Source organism: Ptiloglossa arizonensis, chromosome 6 (genome assembly GCF_051014685.1).
Source record: "Ptiloglossa arizonensis isolate GNS036 chromosome 6, iyPtiAriz1_principal, whole genome shotgun sequence".
Taxonomy (NCBI): Eukaryota; Metazoa; Arthropoda; class Insecta; order Hymenoptera; family Colletidae; genus Ptiloglossa; species Ptiloglossa arizonensis.
Genome location: NC_135053.1, coordinates 21,796,337 through 21,821,478, shown reverse-complemented (window position 1 = coordinate 21,821,478; position 25,142 = coordinate 21,796,337). Strand labels below are relative to the sequence as shown.

The 25,142-nt window shown below is 44.0% G+C and overlaps 1 protein-coding gene and 1 long non-coding RNA gene across 2 annotated transcripts in view; one reads left to right on the top strand and one right to left on the bottom strand.

Moving 5' to 3' along the window:
* Positions 1 to 25,142, bottom strand: part of LOC143148518 (uncharacterized) — a 325,304-nt gene that overhangs the window by 278,878 nt on the left and 21,284 nt on the right. The gene's annotated exons all lie outside the window — the stretch shown is intronic.
* LOC143148516 (uncharacterized) lies at positions 20,378 to 22,192 on the top strand. Its single transcript, XM_076314913.1, has 4 exons — positions 20,378 to 20,523; positions 20,607 to 20,805; positions 20,889 to 20,981; positions 21,875 to 22,192. Exons 1-4 carry the CDS (start codon positions 20,378 to 20,380, stop codon positions 22,190 to 22,192), a joined length of 756 nt encoding a protein of 251 aa, XP_076171028.1.

Genomic DNA, 25,142 nt, shown 5'->3' with positions numbered 1-25,142 from the left:
ACGTATACTACATTGTAAATTTTCACTCGATTGTTCGTTCGTTCGTTCGTGGTTTTATCTATCTCGAGACGCGTGCCGTTTCCGTCTCGGTGAATCTTCCTCGAGTCGATCGAACAAACCGGCCGAGAAACCCGGCCAATTACTGTCCGCTAGGTAATTACTAATTACTTTAAAATACCTGACCGTCTTTTCTTTGAAACTTTGACCGGTTGATACGCGTTTCTCGTCGAGCGTGGCTTCTTGCGGTACGAGAGATTGTATTGGGTTGTTTGGAACGTCATTTTATTTTTTTTTGTTTGTGAAAATGAAACACGATTTTTTCAGAGTGTGTAAATATTTTATTAAATTATATTTTGTCCATTTTGGAAAACGAAATTACTTTCCGAACAATTCGATAGATATCTACTAAGAGTTTACATCTCGAAAGCGAGAAGATTCTATGTAAAAGTCCATCGTTACGATCGAATTTAAAGCACGAAAAATCTACGATTCGCAGGACTATCTCTCGTAGACGTTTCAAAGGAAAATTTTAATATTTTATAGTGTTCTCAAAGTCTAAGAAAAATCAATGGATGATAATTGCAGCGATACGAAAGTTTCTTGGGGTTCGAGAAGAGCCAAGTACGGTACGACGAGGTTCAAAGTACAAAAAATTTGCACACAAAGTGTACATCGACAAAAAGATTTGCACACAAGGTGTACATCGACAAAAAATCTGCACACAAGGTGTACATCCATAAAAATTTGCACTTAACGTATACATCGACAAAAAATTTACACACAAGGTGTACATCAACAAAAAAACTGCACACAACGTGTACATCGACAAAATAATCTGCACACAACGTGTACATCGACAAAAAATCTACACACAACGTGTCCATTGACAAAAAATCTGCACATAAGGTGTATATTGACGAAAAATTTGCACACAAGGTGTACATCGACAAAAATTTGCACACAACGTGTACATCAACAAAAGAATCTGCACACAACGTGTACATCGACAAAAAGTTTGCACACAAGGTGTACATCCATAAAAATTTGCACTTAACGTATACTTCGACAAAAAATTTACACACAAGGTGTACATCAACAAAAAATCTACACACAAAGTGTACATCGACAAAAAGATTTGCACACAAAGTGTACATCTACAATAAATCTGCACACAACGTGTACATCGACGAAAAATCTACACACAACGTGTACATTGATACAAAAATTTGCACACAACGTGTACACCGACAAAAAATCTGCACACAACGTGTACATCGACAAAAAAATTTGCACACAACGTGTAGATCGACAAAAAATCTACACACAAGGTGTACATCGACAAAAAAATCTACACACAAGATGTACATCGACAAAAATTCTGCACACAACGTGTACATCGACAAAACTCTACACACAAGATGTACATCGACAAAAGATTTGCACACAACGTGTATATCGATAAAAAAATTTGCACACAACGTGTACATCGACAAAAAGATCTGCACACAAGACCGAACTTTCTCGTAACGTTCGTCGTTCCCCCGTGTCGTTCGTACGACTAATTACGTAGCGCAAAGCTACGAAACGAGGAACGCGAGCTCCCAGAATTCCTTATCGGTGGATCTACCCCGTAGAAAACGACGTCCGTGCGAATATTAACCACTCGATGCACCTACGCGTGTACGCACGCTCTCGTACGGAAGTAGCTTAAAAAAAATCTCCAACCGCCAAGAACTCGTTAAGCCGCGGCTGGACGGCACGATAAGGAACGAGGCAACATTGTTTCGCGAACGAAGTGTTCCTCGCGTGGAGGGTGATCGTGGGGGGTGTGTGTTGGGACACGTGGTCGCGGAACGACACGTGTCGTGACGCCGTGACGCCGTGACGCCCCGTTTCCGCTCGTATCCAGGCCTATCCATTTTTCCACCTGCCTAATTACCGCGATTTAAGCGTTCTCGTGTCACGCGACACCGTGCGTGCATCTGGCCGCTCGTACGCACGCACTCACTCACGCACGTAGGTACGCACGCACGGCATCGTCGAATCGCGAGAGGTTTTCATTCATGCGAGCTTTATTGGGTTACCTGTGCGCGTCGCTTCCAATCGTCGATCGCGTCGATTCGTTCTGGTTTCGTTCCCGCTGGTTCTCCACTCAGGAAAAAAAAAACGAAACCACCGCGTCGTCCTTGAAAAATTCATTTGCGAAACCCTCGAAAGAAAACCACCGTGAAGATTCGCGAGTATCATTATGTGGTGACACATGGTTCCCTTTGTTCCCGAAAAATTCGTTTCTCGCGGTGATTTCAATGCGTTCTTTTTTCCCAGCCATTAACACGTCCTCTCCCTCTTACCGAGCCGCAGACGTTCCTCCGTGCCGCAACAATGTGACACAATTCATCGCGGCATTGCAGCTACATTATTCAAAAATGTGCCGGCGCGTAAAGCTTCACCATGGGCCACCGTAGCCTGGAACCGCCTGTACTCGACGATCGCGGCCACTCCACGGCTAGATGCACTTTACAAGACGTCGCGCTATTATTTATCGCGTTACATTACAGCCCCGTTGTATCCCCCGGTACATTATTAACGTCCAGGAGCGTCACCATCGTTCCCCGGGAATAGAGAAAGAGAGTGAGAGAGAGAGACCGGATACACGGGCCGTGAAGAATCACGAAACGGTCCAATAATTTTTCAACCTTAGGAGTCTGCACGCGCTTTAATATCCGGAAAACGATGGCGGCGAACAAGAGTTACAGAGGCGCGTCTAGCGCAATATCGTGTAAAATTTACAGGAAGTGTCCCCCGTTCCGCGACGATTACACCACGCCTAGCTGGAACGGTTCCGAACGCGATCCTTTCGTCGCGAGCGAGATCCGAGTAATTTTTTCCAACGACTATGGAAGTATCGAGTCGCGGCTAGACGAGGGTGGTCCAGAGAGTGTGTGTCGTGTTCTCGCGGATGGTCGAGCGACGAAAAAGACCGAACGATAACAAGACGGTCAACAGATGAACCTGCGAAATACATATTTCCTCTTTCACCCCGCGTTCGTTTCTACCTACAGTGTCTCTTTCTCTCTCTCGTCGTCGTCTGCTAAATTTACCAAAGCCGTTTGAAGAAGAAACGAGGAACCCGGGGGGTTCCCTGAAGAGGTTGATGAGACTCTAAGTGCATAAAGAGGGTAAACACGATCTTCGCGCACCCTCGAAATCAAATGACGAAACTTGGGGACGGAGGGTGGCAACGGGGAGGTGAAAGGGAAGGATGCGCGCGTCCCTTGGACGAAATATTCTCGATGACTCGTGCGAAAGTGGCGGCTCGGTGCGGAATGGTACTTCATCCTCGCTGGATGGATCTCCGAAAGCATAACAGTAACCGTAACAATGGAACCCGAGGGGCCGGGGATCGCGATTTCAGGTATCGTTTTTCCACGAAACTTTCACTAGGATCGATCGAGAGGTGCCCACGAAGACGACCACGACGATGGTTCGGTGAGAAAGATGTCGAGTCGTTATTATTTTTCTAGAGTCGTCGATTATTTTTCCAGAGACACCGAGTGAAGAACCGTGCACACTCACGGAATGTAAATTTCGTTTGAAACGAGTAGACGTCGAATCGATTTCACGCGGACGAAAATCAATCGGGAGTGCTCCGGTACACAACAGGTGAGACGGAATGGCCCGTTTCCAGGCACACGTGCCATTTTAACGCGCCCTGGATAAACCCTCGGGCTGGAGAACCAGTTTGAGTCGTGGATACTAGCACGGAACAATGTTCGATATAGAGCAGGAGTATTCTCAAATCCGAATCGATCGATGGATGCTTCGAGCTTCGAAGTTGAATCGTTTGATGTGAACTACGAGCTGGACTCGTTGGATACGATCTGAATCTGTTGCGAAGCTTCGAATTGTAATATCTGGTTTATTATAGAGTTGTTCGGAAAGTCATTTTGTTTTCCAAAATGGAGAATTGTATCTGTTGTTTCTACTTTACGATATTGTCGTTTCTTTTGTTTCTACTTCGCGATATTGTCGCTTTTGTAATTTCTATTAGGTTGTTGGGAAAATCATTTCGTTTTCCAAAATGGAGAATTGTATCTGTTGTTTCTACTTTACGATATTTTCGTTTCTTTTGTTTCTACTTCGCGATATTGTCGCTTTTGTAATTTCTATTAGGTTGTTAGGAAAATCATTTCGTTTTCCAAAATGGAGAATTGTATCTGTTGTTTCTACTTTACGATATTGTCGTTTCCTTTGTTTTTACTCCGCGATATTGTCGCTTTTGTAATTTCTATTAAGTTGTTCGTTCAAGTAATTTCGTTTTTCAAAATGGAGAATATATAATTTGGTAAAGTGTTTATACGCTCTGAAAAAATCGTGTTTCATTTTCACAAAAAACAATGAAATGACTTGAGGAACAAGCTAATATAATAAACCATAGTATTATAATCGTATTACAATAAACCAGATATAATCAGAATTTTTGCAACAAGAATTCGTAAAAAGCAAAGAAGCATTCGCTAAACGTAACATCGACCTGTTCCTCGTACAATTGTACATTGTATATTCGAGAATCACCGATGTTTCTTACAATATTCAGTAATATAGCGATTCAATTTCACGCGAATGACGAACAGTATCGTGTGTTTTTCTCGATTGACTTGCGACTGACTATAGAAAATTGAAAAAGAACACTGACTGTTCATCGACGTGTAACACTACCCAAGTCGTTGTTGCATTTGTCCCAAGAGAATCAAAATGTGCTTCTAAAAATCAGGCTCGTAGCTTTTATTATTATTCGTATAATGAGTCAATCTCAGACAATTTTCAATCGTAGTTTCATATTACGATCGTGATGTCTCATTACTCTCGTCTGGTACTATCTAAGTGTTGTTGCATTTGTACCAACAGAATCAAAATGTGCTTCTAAAAATCAGGCTTCGTAGCTTTTATTATTATTCGTATAATAAATTGATTTCGGAGAATTTTCGATCGTAGTTTCTAATTACGACCATGATATCTCATTACTCTCATCTGGCACTAAGTCGTTGTTTCATTTGTGCCAACAGAATCAAACTACGCTTCTACGAATCGTAGTCGTCGATCTCGGAGGATTTTTTATCATAGTTTCCAATTACTACCTAAGTCGTTGTTGCATTTGTTCCAACAGAATCAAACTACGCTTCTACGAATCATAGCTGTCGATTTTCGATCGTAGAACGTTCGATCGCAGTTCCCAATTACAACCCTAATATCTCATTACTCTCATCTGACACTACCTAAATCGTTGTTACATTTGTCCCAACAGAATCAAAATACACTTCTACGAATCGTAGTTGTCGATCTCGGAGAATTTTCGATCGTAGTTCCCAATTACGACCGTGATATCACATTACTCTCGTGTCTCGTCTAAACAAAATATAAAAGAATCTTTTTACATCTGTTAGATTTGCTCCAACAACTATGAAATAGGTCGAACATCCCGCGAAGAATACTCTCCGGTAAATGGTTAGGAGTTACCTTCGTATTGGAAGACGTACCACCGTAGCGAATCCGCGGCGACGAAGAAGATCGAATCGGGCGGAAGTACGTTTCGCTAAAATGTTTTCGAACGTATTCGAGGAAGGCTGAGATCGCCAGTCTCGCGAGTAACACCATCGTCGGTGTGGCTCGATTCTATTCGCGCGCGGGTAGCTACGAGCCGATCGAATCGAAATGCGAAACGTATACAACGGAGTAAAGTGCGAGCGAAAATGAGACGGCGGCGGAAGCGGTGCAGCGAAACGCGCGCGGGTAGTGTGCCCCGTAGTCGATTCGATGGGATCGTTAAAATTAACGAGCGTATTCCAGGCTCCTCGAAAATGTCGCGAGCTTCTATTTTTCTCGTGCGCCGAACGACGCGATTTGCGCCGGGACGGGCGTCGCGTTTCCAAAACCGTGGAGTCGCTACGAGATCGCGAAAAACTCGATCGCGTTACGACGAGTAAGGAAAAGAACGATCGTCGGGAATTACGGAACTTGGGAAACGCACAGACAACGGGGTTGCGATCGATCGTATGATTTCGTTCTAGCTGCGGTAGACCAACGATCATCAGCTTTCGAGTAACTTTGTTTCGCGCGGAAACGATCTTTCGGAGCAGACGTGAGAACCGGGTTGGTAGGAGTAGTTGCACGCCTGGTGTCGCTTGGAAATGGAAAGGAAAGTGCACGTGGAACACGTGGTTGATAATTTTTATATATATGTATATCAGTGCGATCGTATGTTAAATTATTATCTCCTCTAACCGCCTCTGCGACGAGATCGACCAAACGTTGAAAGATTACCTACGCGAAGTTTGTTCTCGTTCGTATAAATACACTTCCGATTGTTATTTTATTACGCGGTTCTTCCCTCGAAATTTTCTTCTTCTATCGAAATTTTCTTTTTCCATCGAAATTTCTAAATATTCAACTCCATATGGACGCTTAGATTTCTAGATCACCCTATCGATCACAATCGCTATAAAATTACGCGATTCTTCCCTAGAAATTTTCTTTTTCCATCGAAATTTCTAAATATTCAATTCCACATGGTGGTTTACATTTCTAGATCACTTTATCGATCACGATCGCTATTAAATTACGCGATTCTTCACTCGAAATTTTCTTCTTCCACCAAAATTTCTAAATATTCAATTCCACATGTTCGTTTACATTTCTGGATCACCCTATCGATCACAATCGCTATTAAATTACATGGTTCTTCCCTCGAAATTTTCTTTCTCCATCGAAATTTCCAAATATTCAATTCCATATGGTCGCTTAGATTTCCAGATCACCCAATCGATCACGATCGCTATTAAATTACGCGGTTCTTCCCCCGAAATTTTCTTCTTCCATAGAAATTTCTAAATATTCAATTCCACATGGTCCTTTACATTTCTAGATCACCCAATCGATCACGATCGCTATTAAATTACGCGGTTCTCCCCTCGAAATTTTGTTTCTCCCATCAAAATTTCTAAATATTCAATTCCACATGGTCGTTTAAATTTCCATAACGTATTCTAAACGATCAGATCGTACTTCCGTACGATCAATAGATCGGTATCCCACCGTAAACGCGGTGGGTATCCCGTGTGGGTGCTCCAAAATGGTGACATTGGTTCTTTTGAATCTACAGTCCTTTGTGGGTGTTCCAAAATGACGACGTTCGTTCCTTCGATTCTACAATCCTTTGTCAGCACTCTAAAATGACGATGTTTAGTTCTTCTGAACCTACAGTTGTTTATGGGTGTTCCAAAATGGCAAATTTCATTCCTCCGAATCTATAGTTCTTCGTAGGTGCTCCAAAAGGTATCTATTCCCGTAGTACCGTTCCGTTAAATCGAGCACGCGCAAGTATACGAATCTGGACGTAACGCTCGACGAATAAGATCACGGGCGTGAATAAATCTCTCGAACGAGGGCGTCCCGAACGCGCTCGACGCGTATCGAACAAAGGAGCGTTCGCAACAATCGCCGGTCCAACAAAGCCGTGACAGTTCCGGCCGTAATCGCGCGTACGCGTTTCGAGAAAGAGCACGGCCAGTATTCCGGGCCAACGGTTCGGGAACGTTTTGCGTCATCGTGTTCGTCGGTGCGCGACGAGGAGGTTGCGCGCGAAACGCACGATTTACAGGCGGCAATAATCGTTAAAAGATGTTTACAGTGTGTACGAGCGGGCTGTAACGCGACTAGGTTCCTACCCCGCGACAACGAGCCGCGCGAAGTCCAAAACACACGGGACGGAACGGAACGGGACGGGACGACGAGGCGCGATATCAATGAAAGTATCCGTCGAGGATAACGATAATGCGACGGTGTATTACACCCACGAGACCGATTTCGGCTCCCCTTTCGCCCGGCCGACTGATTTTTATCAGCACCGCGCGTTACACCGCCAGTTTCTTATAATACTTATCCACGGCAACAGGGTGGAACGACGAACAGCCCGGCGGACTCACTCTCGAAAACCTAACGACCCGTGTAGACACGGAACAACCGGGAAATCCGCGCGATATCTCGGTCAGCCGCGAATTAGGCTCCCCAACGACGAAAACGACGGTACACGTATGTGCACCGTTGGGTATCCCTCGATGACGTACGCCTGGTTCGCGTCTCGAGAAAGAGGGGGGAATTCCGGGGGACCGAACGCCCTTTTACTTCGAATTTACAGGTCCTTTGTCAGTGCTCCAAAATTACGACGTTTGGTTCTTTTGAATCTACTGTACTTTGGGGGTGTTCCGAAATGGTGACGTTGGTTCTTTTGAATCTACAGTTCTTTGTGACTGCTCCAAAATTACGACGTTTGGTTATTTTGCATCTACAGTCCTTTATGGGTGCTCCAAAATGATGACGTTGATTCTTTTGAATCTACCATCCTTTGTGGGTGCTCCAAAATGGTGACATTCGATTCCTCAATTCTACAATCCTTTGTCACCACTCTAAAATGACGATGTTTGGTTCTTTTGAACCTACAATCCTTTGTGGGTGCTCCAAAATGACGACATTTGGTCCTTTTAAGTCTACAGTCCTTTGTGGGTGCTCCAAAATGACGACGTTCGTTCCTTCGATTCTACAGTCCTTTGTGGGTGCTCCAAAATGGTGGCATTGGTTCTTTTGAATCTACAGTCCTTTGTCAATGCTCCAAAATGACTACATTTGGTTCTTTTGCATCTACAGTCCCTTGTGGATGCTCCAAAATGGCTACATTGATTCTTTCGAATCTACAGTCCTTTATGAGTGCTCCAAAATGGCAACGTCGATTCCTGCGATTCTACAGTCCCTTGTGGATGTTCCAAAATGGCAAAGTTTATTCCTCCGAATCTACAATTCTTCGTAGGTGCTCCAAAATAGCAAATTTTCCACTCGCTGGATATTCTAACCCGACATTTTTCTCTCTACCATCGCTCCCCTTTCAGGAATACGATACCTCCTCGAGAACTGTTATAAAAGTACAGATTACAATATCTGGTTCATTATCGGTTTGTTCGTTCAAGTAATTTCTTTTTCCAAAATGGAGAATATATAACTCGATAAAATATTTATACACTCTAAAAAACTCATGTTTCCTTTTCACCAAAAAAAAAAAAAACGAAACGACTTTCCGAACAACCCAATATAATACCTAAGGATCTCGCGTGTCCAATAATAAAGCGAACCGAAGAAACCGAACGATACGAATACAGTCCCTGGAACCCAACGCGACTGTTATTCGTCAACACGTGTCACTGCCTAAATCATCGTTACGTTTATCCCAACGAGAACGATTCGTGTCGTATCCGGTCCAATTCGCGCGCGAATGAACCTCGACCGAGTACCGAGTCGCTCGTCGCGTGTTTTAATCGGGCTGGTCGATCCGAGATACGCCTGTAGGTAATTCTCGCTTCCGGAACCTCCCGCGGACGTCTTCTCCCTCCCGTTATCACGTAATACGTCCGCGAAACGTCCGGTGTATGTCCCGGTTTGTTTCGAGAGCCGGGAAACTTTTAATTCGACCCCGTTAAAAGTTCCCGAGTTTCGCGGGGACTCGCTCCGACCGTGGGATTGATACTCGGAGTGTCCCCGGCGCTTCATAAACTTGGAACAAAGTAATAAAGTAATTCCCCTGTACTCGGTGAGGCCTTGGTGACATCGTCCGCTCAATTTACACCGCAACGGGACGTTCGTTGAACTTCCATTCGGCCGGTGACGTCTGTTCGAAGTTCATCGGATCGATCGAGCGTTGATTTCGTCGCGATATAAAAATATCATAGTTCAAAGTCTGTTTTAACCGCGCAATTTAACTCACCATTCGTGTAAAAAGATATTAAGATTGTTGGAATGCAACGAGTTGCAACGAGTTGCACCGAGGCAGTCATTGAGATATCAAGACACGAGGGATGGAGGTCGTTACCGACTTGGATATCTTTCTGACTGTATTATCTTCTACTGTATAACTAAACGTTCTATTTACTTTTCTCTTGTGCTCAACAATTCCATTCTTCTACAAAGATGATAGTAACTTGACGTTGACAAAGATGACAGTTACTTTACATTTTATTCCTCGGGATCGTTCTCGCTGGAACATCGAGACAAAACTCGAGCGCAGAAGAGGGTATCGAATGCAGTTTTCCCAAGTTCCCTGAGTTTTTTCCACAGCGCGAACGTTTCGAGCGTTCCCAGAACCACTTCGACGCACGGACTTCGTGTAAATTTCTCCCGAGAGATGAATTTTCGCGCGTAAATACGTCTAAACGTATTTCATTCTCAAGGTTTTCGCGCAGCGATAAAATTGAAAATTCTGTGTCGCGAGTGTCACGTGACCGTATCGGATCACGAAACAAAAATATTATATTCTTGAAATCGTTTCACCCGTGCAATTTAACTCAATTGAGTTATATATAATAACTCAACAGATTCGCGAATGCAAATATTAAGATAATAGTAATTCGATTTATTTCCTACTCGGTAGAAATAGAAGGTAATCGCCAAAAGTTACCATTTAGCGAACCTCTCTGTAAAGTGTTACCTTTAACGAAAGTCTCCGTAGAGAATATACTAGCACAATTATCGAATACCTCCGTAGAGAATATACTAGCGTAATTACAGGTAAGAGTACGCAACGAATGACGAGCAGCGATTTAGAGAGTATATAGATTATCAAGTAAGTTAGCAAGTAGTCTACAGTCCTTTGTGGGTGCTCCAAAATGGTGACGTTGGTTCTTTTGAATCTACAATTCTTTGTCAGTGCTCCAAAATAACGACATTTGATTCTTTTGAATCTACAATTCTTTGTAGGTACTCCAAAATGACGACGTTCGTTCCTTCGATTCTACAGTCCTTTGTGGGTGCTCCAAAATGGCGACGTTGGTTCTTTTGAATCTACAATCCTTTATTAGTGCTCCAAAATGGTGACGTTGGTTCTTTTGAATCTACAATCCTTTATTAGTGCTCCAAAATGACGACACTTGGTTCTTTTGAATCTACAATTCTTTGTGGGTGCTCCAATTGACGTGGGTGCTTTATTCAGCGGACGCGCTAAATCTTTATTTCTATACGTGATTTTTGATTATCGGTGAACCTGGTATACAGGTTACGTGTCGGTCCTATAAGAGTGCTCGGTGGTCCTCACAGTTTCGTCGTTGGCCGCGCGATCCTCGCTCGACGAACCGAGACGAGGAAGACTCGTTTGCCGCGTAAATTCGAAACGATCGTGGACGAGCAGCGCCGATCCGAACGCGAAACGGCCGCGGGTTATTCGGTTCTAAAAGCATTCCACGGGGGCGGAACGTAACACGTAGGAGGAGACACGGGACCGTCGGTGTATGTAGGTTAAAATCTGTTGATATACAGCGCGCACGTGGGCATTCCTCTCGAGCGTGCCACGTAAGCTCGGCTTCCTGTTCCTTTTCGACGACGAACCACCACCGTCGACGACGACGACGACGACCACCCCTGAAACGACAGGAACCGGTGGGGTTAATGCGCGTACACACCGCGGGACGTCCACCAATTTCCGGGTTCGACTAATGCACTTAGCGGACAGCGACGAAAGAATCGAAGGGAAAGCCAACGAGTAGAGGAAAAATAATTGGGACGCCACCGTCATCGGAATCGGGGGAACTGCGCGCGGAAAACGTTCGGGAAAGCTTCGCGTTCAACGGAACGAATCGTGGACGCGTGGAAACTAACGAGAGGAAAAAAAAGAAGAAAGAAGAGGAGAAAAAAAAGGAACGTACGAGATTAATTAGCCACGTTGGATCTCGATCGATCGATCGAGTAATCGGAACGCGAATTCCGTGGGAAGATCGCTCGATCGAATTGTTTTCTATAAGCAATGGATAGAAAACGCGCATTATTACACCACGTGATCGAACAAACCCGTTCCCGCAAAACTTTCGTTACAGTTAGAGTTTTACAATATTCGTTGAGTTTTCCAATATTCGTACGCGTCCCGGCGTGTAAATACACGCGTTACTGCCCGCGCGATCTCGACCCGCCACGAGACGAATTATGCATTAAGAACGAGGCCCGGTTAAAACCGCCTCGACTCGATCTCAACGTTCTTCGTTGACATTATCCCGGTCAATTATGCATCGGCAGATTCCATCGCGACGCTAATCGCGCTCGAACACGCGATCCAACGATTCCGGAGCCCCGGTGAAATATTTAACGCGGACTCGGCCGGAAGCCACGTAGCTCGGGTTGATGATTCGTCGTCGCGTTTGTACGACTCGCGGACGAAATTTCGGTCGATTTCGAAAAAAATCGAGCTCGTTCCTAGCACGCGATCGTACCCCTCCGTCGAACGATCGTACCCCCCTCGAACGATCGTTCCACCCTCAATTATGCACTGCCTAATTTCACCCTGGCGCCGTACCGGCTCCGCGGTCCTCCGGTACAATTTCGCGGCGATTCTCTTCTCACCCTCCAGGCTACGTCGTAACTTTCTCCAGGTTTTCTCGCGCCGGTAGAAACGAGCAATTAAGAGGCTTAATCAGGAATACACGCGGTCTACGCCCTGTCATTTGGCCGCTCGCTGCGACCCCTAATTCAATAAGGAGCACCTCGCGCGGATTACCGACGAATCAACGGAACGCACGGAGTCTCGTCGTCGTAATTGGAAAGTATCCAGTGGCGATGACACCCCCGAACACGTACACAGGTCTTCCTGCTCGCGTTCACCCTCAGATAGAGGGAACTCGCGCCATTCGGTCCCTTTATTCGCTACCGGGAACTTTCCCGAACGGATTGCTTTCCTCTTCGTCTTTCTCGTCGAACAAATTTTATCATCTTCGATACTTGGAGATACACGCTAGGCAATCGTGGTATTGGAATATTTTTCGTGTCCATTTGGGCCCAATTCGAGTACAGGTTTGGAAGAATAAAGACTTGGGCCTGCTTTGAGTGCAGGCTTGGAAGAGACATTGCGTGCGAGCGGGCCTGCGTTTGGGTAGACAGCCCCGGTTTGTTGCCAGGTCTCCCGAAGGGCACGAGCGACCCTTCACAGGGGGTACTATGAGTCCACCGGGCATGGAAGTGCATTAGAATGAAAGAAAATGAATGCGAGTAGGTATGTAGGGTGCGAGAGGAGCGTTTTGGAAACAGTAGGAGTGTGAGTATGGCCACGAGAAGAGACTTGTAAAGACGTAGTGAGAGTATGAGTACGGCCACCAGAAGAGACTAGTAAAGACTTAAGAACAGTAAGAGTATGGTCACGAGAAGAGACTAGTAAAGACGTAAGAACAGTAAGAGTATGGCCACGACAAGAGACTGGTAAAGATCTAGTGAGAGTATGAGTATGGTCACGAGAAGAGACTGGTAAAGATCTAGTGAAAGTATGAGTATGGTCACGAGAAGAGACTGGTAAAGATCTAGTGAGAGTATGAGTATGGCCACAAGAAGAGACTGGTAAAGACGTGAGAATAATAAGAGTATGGTCACGAGAAGAGACTGGTAAAGACGTAAGAACAGTAAAAGTGTGGCCACGAGAAGAGACTGGTAAAGACATAAGGACGGTATGAATAAAAGTACGAGAAGAGACTAGTAAAGACGTAAGGACGATATGAATAAGAGCACGAGAAAGGACCAATAAAGACGTAGTAAGAGAGGAGAGTTGGAAAGAGGCACTGAGACGAGAAACTTGTAAAAACGTAGACGATGAAGACGATAAAGACGTGTGCCGAGAGCGAATTAATAAAACGATTAGCTTAGTTTTAGTGCTCATAGTCGATCTATGTTTAGTGATCGATCTACGATTACTTTAGTTTTATACATAGTCGATAATTTAGTGATGTATCATAGTCGATTTACGATTACCTTAGTTTTATACATAGTCGATCTATCTTAGATCTGTTGATCCAAGACGTGAAATTACCAATATCACGTCTAATACTGATAATACTACACTACAAAAATAACACTATAACATATAATGTATGTATATACACCACCCATCACGAACACAATTGACAACCATCCAAAGGTATTCGGTATTCGCGACGTACCGACGTAACTCCTACGAATAGAAGGATAACGAAGAAAAAAAAAAAAAAACCAAGAAATTCGTACGAACGTTCGTCGTATCCGACCTCGTTCCGACGATACACGTTTCAAAGTGAGCTAGCGTAAGTAATTGATTCCGTCGACCTATATGGAATCAATGTTTCGTATCTGGCATGCGATCTTGCCGAGGGTAAACACACTTTTGCAATACAGCGCGAATCGGTTCGCTCTCGATCGCGATAACCGGCCGGCCACGGGCTGAAATCGTTGCGTTTCGTTCGGTCCTAATATTTGTTTCGTCGCTGGAGAATTCTCGAACGAAGAAAAAAGAAAAAAAAGAAGAAGAAGAAGAAGAAAAAGAAAAAAAGAAAACCAAGATCCCCGAATACACGTCGAGCGACGCGCGGATTCGCTAACGGCTTCCTAGATTTATACGAGCGTTCCTTGGACGTTCCAACCCTCTGAGTCACGCGCCGCGATACCCCCCTGTCGTGTCGCGCCTTCAAATAGAGCCAGTTTATTATCCTACAGCGCGATTAAATTATTCCGACTCGGTCACCGCCCCACTCACCCGCCCCGATCCGCCGGGAAAGACGTATTTATTCGGTAAATCGAGTATGAGCGCGGCCGAAAATAAACGCCGCCGACAAAAACGTCGTCCGCGCGCGCCTCGTGAAATTGAGTTACCACCGCCGGCTCGTTATTCTCGTGAGACTCGAAATAAAGTGCCGGGGTACATCCGCAAGGATTGAGTTACCGTCCACTTAATTGACCGCCCGCGGAAACGAGAAGAGGACACTGATTGACAGCGAGATGCAGCTGTCATCGGGGGCCGGACCCGAAGAAGGGTGATCACCGCGGTGGGTTTAACTGGTCTTTAGCGCCGGAATACCGAAACCGTAGCCGTTCCATGTAAAAGGAATTAGAAGGAGAACGCGGTTAAGAGTACGATCGGTGAATTTCTTTATTCCGATGCATTCCGGTAATCACTTACCAACCCCTGGAGAAACCTAGGAACGATCCTGGAGGAAACAATGTTTCAAAAATTATTCCTGTTCAAGTCCTTCGGAGGGAATAAATGACCGAAATATTGGAATGTTCCGGAAAGTTATTTAATTTTTTTTTGGAAACATGATTTTCTTAGAATGTATAAATATTTATATATGTTTGTATGAAATTTATACATTTGTATAAGTATTTATACACTCTGAGAAAATTGTGTTTCGGAAGAACGAAATGACTTTCCGAACAACCTATGTACATAAGTACCTATACACACAACTTATACACAGAAGTGTATAAACAATATAAATGTTTATACACTCTAAGAAAATCGTGTTTCGAAAAAACAAAGTGACTTTCCGAACAACCCAATAATTTCTGTATTGTCGGTTGCGCTCGTTGACAATTTACGAAAATAATTTGCGTCGATAATTATTTACCTCGATTGTCCTAGTAATAGCGAAACAACCGGGAAGGAGGTAGTACCACGTGAAAAGATACATTGAAAATGTAAAGTAACGCTCGTACGAGGCTTTCGAGAAAATTGAATATTCTCCAGGTACGTTTGTTGAACGGATCTGGATACCGATCGGTATTTACTCTTTCGTCTGTATACCATTGTATCGACGCGACTTCGTACGCTCGCGATAAATCGTCAAAATCCTTTGTCTTGTTATTTTACCGTCTCTCGGTTTCGACTATCCGGTTTTACGAACTCGTTGCAGAGTTATCTTCGGTATGAATTTTCGATTCGATGAAAGCGCGTAAAAATAAGTATTGGGTTGTTCGGAGAGTCATTTCGTTTTTTGTGGTGAAAATGGAACACGATTTTTTCAGAGTGTAGAAACACTTTACTAAATTATATTGTATATTCTCCATTTTGTAACGAAATGACTTTCCGGGCAACTCAATGTATTCGAGAAAGAAAAAATTACCACCGGACTCTTGAAAGTCAGGTTCATAACATTTTATTAAATTGTATTGTATACTAGTATTCTCCATTTTGGAAAACGAAATGACTTTTTGAGCAACCCAATACATTCGAGAAAGAAAAAAATTACCACTGGACTCTTGAAAGTCAGGTTCATAACATTTTATTAAATTGTATTGTATATTCTCCATTTTGGAAAACGAAATGACTTTCCGAACAACCCAATGTATTGGAGAAAGAAAGAATTACCATTGGACTCTCGAAAGCCAGGTTCAGTTACCAAGACTTCCAACCTTCGTTAAGGCCCCGTTTCGATCGGAAAAATAATATTAACGTAGGTATTCGTCGAATCGGTGTACGAAGCACTATAGTTGTCGCTCGATGCCTCATTCACCATTCGATACAGTACCGAACCATTTAACGCGAGTCGAAAGTCGATTCTCCGCGAACTTTCGTTAAAAGAGTCCCCTCGCGAGTACGTAGTAATTGTTACGTTTCTTGTGGGGCATACCCTAAGAATAATTATGTTTCTCTTGGAGCATACCCTAAGAATTATTACGTTTCTTTTGGAGCATACCCTAGGAATTCTTACGTTTCTCGTGGAGCATACCCTAGGAATTCTTACGTTTATCGTGGAGCACACCCCAGGAATTGTTAAATTTCTCGTGGAGCACACCCTAGTAATTCTTACGTTTCTCGTGGAGCATACCCTAAGAATTCTTACGTTTCTCTTGGAGCACACCCTAGGAATTCTTACGTTTCTCTTGGAGCATATCCTAAGAATTATTACGTTTCTCTTGGAGCATACCCTAGGAATCGTTACGTTTCTCGTGGAGCATACCGTAGGAATTGTTACGTTTCTCGTGAAGCATACCCTAGGAATTGTTAAGTTTCTCGTAGAGCACACCCTAGGAATTGTTACGTTTCTCTTGGAGCATATCTTAAGAATTATTACGTTTCTCTTGGAGCACACCCTAAGAATTATTATTTTTCTCTTCGAGCTCACCCTAGGAATTGTTACGTTTCTCTTGGAGCACACCCTAGGAATTGTTACGTTTCTCTTGGAGCACACCCTAGAAATTATTACGTTTCTCGTGGAGTATACCCTAAGAATTATTACGTTTCTCGTGAAGCATACCCTAGGAATTGTTAAGTTTCTCGTGGACCATACCCTAGTAATTGTTACGTTTCTCTTGTAGCACACCGTAGAAACATGTCTCCACGTAGAAACGATCCAAAATCGAGTACACGTCGCGTCTATGGCAACACCCCCTCCGTTCCTGGTTCGCGAGTGGGCAGCCGGTTCCAGGCAATCGTGAAATCCAGTTTCAGCGTGAAAGATGCAACGTGACACCGTGATCCCCGTATGTAGCTACGGGAAACCAATAAGTCGCCCGATTCAGTGACGCAGCGACGTCGCCGGCCGACGTCACCGTCGTCGTCCACGACGAATTTCTCGGATTACATAAACCCAAATAATCCCGTGAGTCATTCTAATTCTGGTTCCGTCGGGGTTGCACCGCTTCTCGCCTCCTCCCTCTTCATTCGTCCCCCTCTAGCTCACTTGCTCCCGTTTGCTCTTTTACCTCTTTTCGGGCGGGTCCTAGGCGTCGTCTCTTCCTCGCTCTTCTGCTCGTCTACCGTATAAATAGCCACGGCACGTGTGTCGTCTCGGACGCACACGGTGTCCCACTTTCCACTCTGGATCCCCACCGCCTACCATCGGCACTCGAAATTAGAGAACTTCGCCATGTTTTTTTCATACTCGACTCCTCGCGTCCCGATTCGCGATCCTCGACGTCGCGAGTTCAGGAGCGGAGTTGAAGAGAGGGAGAGAGAAAAAAAAAGAAAGAAAGTACGGGACAAAATATTTTGCAACGTATCGTCGTGCCCGATCCACTTGCCAGGATTTTGGCGCGGAACGTTTCGTAAACCGACACCCCGAAAGCACTCGAAACGCCAGATGTGTCCATTTTCTGGAACATCTCGATTCCAAGCACCGACGACCGATCTCACTCGACGATTTTTACCAAGTTCGATACACGAAACGAAATAATCACGTTCGAGTACCACGGATACTTTCGAAACTTACCACGGACGTAGCCGTGAATTCTTGTTCGTTGATTAACCCTTTGCACTCGAGCAGCGCCGATACGGCTCCCGGCCGATTTAAAGTGTGAACTCGAGCAGTGCTGAAATTTTATTATTTCTATACGCTTGTTTCTTTATAAATGTTTTTAAAGTACCTGTGAAATGTTTGCCTAATTTGGTCGAAATCGAGTTGCTGATTTGCGGAAGAAAAAAGGCCTCGAGTGCAAAGGGTTAATTTGTATCGCGTTTCGAATTGTACAGTCCCCTAGGCGATTGAATGAATTCTCGTTAAAATTGTACGCGTGAAACCGACGCTACGTTGATTAAAGTGGATCGAAGTCGCGTGGATGAAAAAGTACACGCGTCTTGGAAACAGCGAGGAAATTTATCGCGAACGTTCAACAGTTGCGTCGTCGCGCGGACAATATTATTCATCCGCGGGCAACGTTTAAAAGTAATGGTAATTTTCCGAGCACGACGTCTATGTACAAATGAACGTACCGAGAATTACGAGCCCCAAGTGCAACATACTTTCCCGTTACGCTACTTGTAACGCGGCCACATTTAACCGCGAGTGTGTAACAACGGAAAGAATTCAAGGGAAGGTTGCACGCTTTTTTTTTCTTTTTGGTGAAACACGATTTTTTTAGAGTGTACAAACATTTTATTAAATTATACATTCTCCATTTTGGAAATGACTCTCCGAACGATCCAATAATTCCACGTGGCTTCGTTTTGGAGAACGACAACCTCGAAGATATTATTACTTATATATAACTTCGATCCACGAGCACCAAAATTTTCCAAATCGTGAAAATTTCATTTTTTATTTATTCTCACACACGGAGATTCGTTCCTTGCATTTTTCTCCGCGCCTACTATTAGATATTTTTCAACGAAGTGTGTCCCACTGTGTCACGGACATTGTCCTCGACGTATAAAATTCAAGATTACATGGTAGATCGACTTCGTTCCATCGTCAATTACTAACCCTTTTCACTCGAAGCTTTCCTGCTACCATCACCTCGATGAAATCCTTCGAATCTTATAATTAATTCCAAACGTAACATTTTCGTTTCAACGTTTCGTATATACATATATGTTTACATCTTACAAGAAACTAATAATTGAATGTTAATTTCAATTCCAAACCACGATGGTTCTCCATAAAAGAACCGTATTCTCCGAATCGGAGAAAGTACACCGAATTGAATGACGATCGTGGATCGCCTCTCGATTGAAAAGGGTTGAACACAGGGTAGAGAAAAACGTGGGAGAAAATAACAACGACCTTGAAGAAAATACACCCCCTCGCCCACTCTCGAGGTGTTTTAAAGGTGCTGGTGATAAATGAACAGCCTCTGTTTCCGATTGTGTCGTTCACGGTCTTGTTTCCCGTTACCAACGGAAACGCGGGCTCGCGTCTCGCCCTCAAGCGATGTTACCCGTTGGAAAATAAATACGTGTCGCGGGGGAAAAAATGCGCCCGCGACGACATTGTCACCCTGATCCCGCGAGCACCGTGAACGCGAGTGTGTTTCCAGCGCAAAGTTCCCACAGCTCGCGACAACCGTGCAAAAAAAAAAGAAACAATGTACGTAACCGAGATCTCGTACGGGAGAATTCGTATCCGTGACACTGGCCGATTTCACCGACCGTGGAATCGGTTTGTTCCGCTCGTCGACTTCCGGACCGTTCTTTATCTCTTCCGTGGTCCATCTTCGCGGAACGATCAACCGCGTGTCACCGAGTTCCAAGCGGAATCGTCAACCGTGCTCTTGTCGCGCGTCGATCGTCGAAGTCGTGCAAAATCGACGTAAGAAAGAGAGAAATCAAACGTAACGGGGGAAAAAAGATAATCGCGCTCTGTCGTGATTTCTAGATACCGAGATACGTATCTGAACGTACAAAAGAAATTCAAACCGAGAAGAATGTTGGAAAAATGGAAGCGACTGCAGAGTTTCCATTTCCGCAGTAGTTCGCGCCATTCGTGCGCAGACAAGGGTATCGGGCGCGTTATGGTCGGACGTGTGCTTCGTTCTCGGTCTTCGCGCGATCCTGAGGAATCTTCGGTCGATGTTCGAGAAATACACAAGTTCGAGATTGGAATTATTTAACAAATATTAGGTAAGTTCGCCTCGACGCGGTACGAACAACGCTAAAACCTTCCACGGTCATGGAAATCGAGAACGCTAACGGGACGGACGTTGGTGTTGCGAAATATTAAAACGTTATTAACTCTAGAAATATGGAAAGCGGTGTTTGCCGGAAATGGTAAAGCGTTCCCGGTTCCGGTGCTCGGATTTACCTTTGCTATAAAGCAACCAGCGTGAACGTACGACCGGTCAAATGATCAATGAATGTCGCGCAACGATGGTGAAACTACGCTTCTACGCTGCTTTAACGTTACTCGTGATACTCGATATCAATTCGACGGAACCTCTTATGCAGGACGGTATATCCAAGCTGTTGGGATCATGGACCACCGTTAAACAGTATTTTCGTTCACTGTCGATTGCAATCTGACGTAAATATCGTGCACGGGGAAATTTCCAACGGTGACCGTGTGTCGTTTCAGCGTGAGGATTCCCGAGCTGTTGAATCAACTTTGCAACGCGTCACAGGGATCGAACACAGTTTTGCAAGACGCTTGCTACGGCTGCTTCTTCAGGGCTACCAATCAACCGCTTGGATACTCTTTACTCGTCGCCATGTCCAGCTGCGCCGATATTTACCTCAACAACACCGACTACGGTCACTGTCAACAATACTTGGACGTAAGTCGCGTATAAAACAATATTTGTCGCGAAAGCGCGCAAATCCTTCCCAAGACTAAACATTTTTCCTATTTGTAAGATAGAATGCCACCAGTTCGGTGGACACAAGGGTCAATCCTTCGACGATATACTGCACGTTTCTCGAGTGCATTCGTCAAGTGAACAAAGACACTTTGGTAAGCGGTTGAATCGTTTTGCAACGCTTTAGTTTCTTTTTTTTTTCTTTCTTCCCTCTTTTTCCTTCCCTGATCATCGAACGCATTCATTAACGCACTGCATAGTTCATTACAGCTACGTCGTGTGAAATTATTTACGTGTAAATAGTGTACATACGAAGGTGAAGAAACAGCGATTGTAAATATTGAACAGGAAGCAAGAGCGAGACCGAGAACGGTGCGGAGGAAATCGTTTTTCCTATACTTAAAATTGTACAAACAATTAGCGAGGAACGTTTGCATCGTCAGAGAACGGGACACCGAGTCCAACACTGTCCGGCCTGGCGCGGAACCTCTCGACCCGAGACGACAAACGATTCGACCGAAAGAAATCGTACCTTAAAAGTTGCGGAGCTGTATATAGAAATTTGTATAAACGATTCTGTACATAATGTACAAAATTTCAAAGTAACGGGACACTGAAGCTCGGTAAGTAGATACGTTGTATGTTATTTTTGTATATTGGGTTGTTCCTCAAGTCATTTCGTTTTCTTTCGGTGAAGATTGAAACAGGATTTTTTCAGAGTGTGTAAACTTATTATTAAAACGAAATTACTTTCCAAACAAGCCAATATTATTTTAGCTTTCGATGGAAACACGAAACATGGATGTTGTTTTATATTTTCTTCGCTACGACTTTACACCCCTTTAGACTCGTGCTGTATATTTACACCATCGGTTTTAAAAATACTATTCTAAATTGTAGCGACATTTTTCTCGAACATGGAACATCGAATCTCGGTTCAAGGAACTTCAAAGCCATAATTTCTATCGTAATTGTACATAGTAATTAGCGAAAGCTCGTTGTCGTTAATTTCGCGAGACGACCCTTTATCAACGAACGTTTCCCCCAGCTTAGGGAATGCGTCGGCGAAGCCATACGAATGTTCCCCGATTTCAACAACACGGACGTCCATCTAGCCCAATTATTCGTGAATACTACCGCCTGCGTGCTCGCGAAAACCCGCTGCGCTCTCACGAACCCGATAACCGGGGAATTTCAAGAAGACGACCTCGCTAATAAGTTCCATATACCCACGATCAACGCCGTTCTGGTGAACACGGATTACAACATCAACATCGTGCAATTACCGTTTCATTACGGTTCCGTCGACGTTTGCGCGAAATACAGAAACCTCGAGCTGGCAACTTGGCCGAGCGTCACCTGCTGACCGAAAATTTCTCCCCTGGCGCGAACCATTGTAAGCTAACTATTATCAATTGTCGTCCGTGTGTACTTTGAGAAATAAACGTAGTCTTCATTGACTTGTAATTTAATAAAAACTTCCTTTCGAAAAATGTAATCGGCTATCAGGAAAGCTTGCACCGATACTTTGAGAAAAATAAGTAATACAGAAACCTGGAGCTGACTGAAAATTTCTCCCCTGGTGCATTGTAAGTTACAGTTAAATTGTAAGTTAACTAGTATCAATTGTCGTCCGTGTGTAGTTTGAGATATAAACGTAGTCTTCGTCGAAAAATAAATAATATAGAAACCTGGAGCAGACCGAAACTGTAATTCGATAAAAATAACCGAGAAAAATGTAATTGACTACCAGCAAAGTTTGCACCGAGAAAAATAAGTAATACAGAAACCTCGAGCTGACTGAAAATTTCTCCCCTGGTGCATTGTAAGTTACAGTTAAATTGTAAGTTAACTAGTATCAATTGTCGTCCGTGTGTACTTTGAGAAATAAACGTAGACTTCATTGACTTGTAATTTAATAAAAACTTCCTTTCGAAAAATGTAATCGGCTATCAGGAAAGTTTGCACCGATACTTTGAGAAAAATAAATAATATAGAAACTTAGAGTTGACTGAAAATTTCTCCCCTGGCGCATTGTAACTTACAGTTAAATTGTAAGTTAACTATTATCAAATGTCGTCCATGTGTACTTTGAGAAGTAAAAAAATTTCTTTAAAGATAGTTTCTCTCTAATCTTTTTTACCACCTAATTCCAAGTTAAAGTCTCGCCAAATTTATTTCTTAAAATTTCCATATGCCTTCTATCTAGCTCTAAAACTTTAACTTGTGTGGTTCATTTACCTTGTTTAATCTGGTTTGGCCAAGCACTACAAATACTACCAAGATTAGTCTTCGTCGACTCGTAATCCAATAAAAAATTCCATTCGAAAAATATAATCAACTACGAGCAAAGTTTGCACTGAGAAAAATAAGTAATACAGAAACCTCGAGCTGAGTGAAAATTTCTCCCCTGACGCGAACCATTGTCAGCTAACTACCATCAATTGTCGTCCGTGTGTACTTTGAGGAACAAATATACTTTTCATCGACTCGTAATCCGATAAAAAATTCCTTTCGAAAAATGTAATCGACTACCAGGAAAGCTTGCGCCGAGAAATTGTAAGTAGGTCGTACAAATCTAACAAAGAGTACTGTTCCATCGTGAATTTAATTTCAAACTTCGATAAATTCACCGTCGGGAAGAAGTTTGCCTTAAATTCAGCGTTGGACGCGATTAATCGTTCGTTTGATTCCCATTCGAGGAACTGTCCGATCGAATTTACCGTCGCGGAGCACTACGGAATCGTGGAAAAATTTCACGTTGAAAAACAATGTGTGTTCCACCATGACAGTTTTCCAAATTGTAAGGGATGGCCGGAACGAAGCGAGTCGTTGGTTTGTAAAAACATCGGTGAAAATCTTTCGGTACTTTCACCGCACGAAATGTCCCGTGTCTCTTTTATATCGTTCGCATTTCTTCGCTTCGGTTCGCGGCTCGCGAACCGTGTAAATAAAAATTTCGCAACAGGCCCGATGACATCGTGTTTGCGAATTTGCACGCCCGTTGACTGAGAACGTTATAACGGAGTTGTTTGTCCGACGAATTCCGCGGGTTCCGCCGAGGGACCGGTTCCGAGACGACGAAAACTGCTCCGAATAGAAATAACGCGAGTGTATCACTCGACGGAAGAGATACACGCGAGACACGTGAAAACAGCGGAGGGTGAAAACGGTAACACGGTTCGGTCTCGGCAGCGAAGACGGATTCAAGATCGCATTGACGAACTTTTGTATACTTTCTGAACGGTACGCAGCGCAATAAACGCTCCGAAACACGAACGCGTGGGCGCTCCGCGATCCTCTAAGGGCTTTCACGAGCGCGCACGAAATATTATTATTGTACGAACGCGCGCGGTGGATTCGTTGGTTTCAATTTTTTTTTCCATCAGTTCCGAGACATTGAACGCGCGTGTAAATTCTCTGACGCCTCTTTAAACTCGCCTGGAATTCAGAAAGGAATTTACGATGGATTTAGGGACGTATAAATGAATTTCGTTGTAGTAGTGAGAATCTTTGAGAGTAAAATTACAGAGATGTTCGCTCTTTTAACGTATTAGAATCTTCGTATCGAGTGTACGGCTTGGATATTACCTCGAACGTAAACAAACGCCACGTTGCCTCGAGAGCATCGATATTTTCCCAGGAATCGACAAGAAGTCCACGATACTCCCGGTAATTTCGCAATGCGCGTATTATCCAACCGTGGTTGCACTCGTGCGAACGCACGGCCCCGCGACATTGTCGTCAATGTTGAATTTATGCATTCCAATTAAACGGATGCATTAAACGATGATTCACATGGTTGCGTCGCGGCACGATTCGCGGTCAGATGAGTCGTGTCATTCTTAGTCACTATTACGCTATCTTTCGGTGTCATCGCGAGGCTGCGTAATCGTTATTAAGTTAACTCGTAAAGTGGAAACTGTGTGCAACTATTCCGCGTGCGGCGTAACGTAGGAACAAGGGCTAAACGGATTAGACGCGAGGCGTCGCCGCGATCTTGGATCCGTCGTTTCGTCGATGGATTGCCCCATATGGAAAACCATCAGAGAACCGTAAACCTCCATACTTACAATCGGTGAATTGAACGTTCGAATTCGAAATTTCGAAGGGTTCGATGCTCGTGGGAACGAAACCAAGCGAAAATAAATCGAACGGTCACTTTATCGAAATTACACCGGAAGACATCGAACGTTGCAAAGGTACGTTTTCTGTGCGCCTCCGGAGGGAATTTACGTTCGTCTAATTAAGGTGAACGTATCTAAAACTCGAGTGGACGGTCCTCGTTCTCGATTGCCAGCATACGGACAACTCTT

Excerpts from the sequence above, each read along its gene's own strand:
- LOC143148516 (XM_076314913.1), top strand. The coding sequence starts at position 20,378 with ATGATCAATGAATGTCGCGCAACGATGGTGAAACTACGCTTCTACGCT. Across the intron at positions 20,806-20,888 it reads ACTGTCAACAATACTTGGAC|AATGCCACCAGTTCGGTGGA; the intron begins GTAAGTCGCGTA and ends TTTGTAAGATAG. Across the intron at positions 20,982-21,874 it reads AAGTGAACAAAGACACTTTG|CTTAGGGAATGCGTCGGCGA; the intron begins GTAAGCGGTTGA and ends CGTTTCCCCCAG.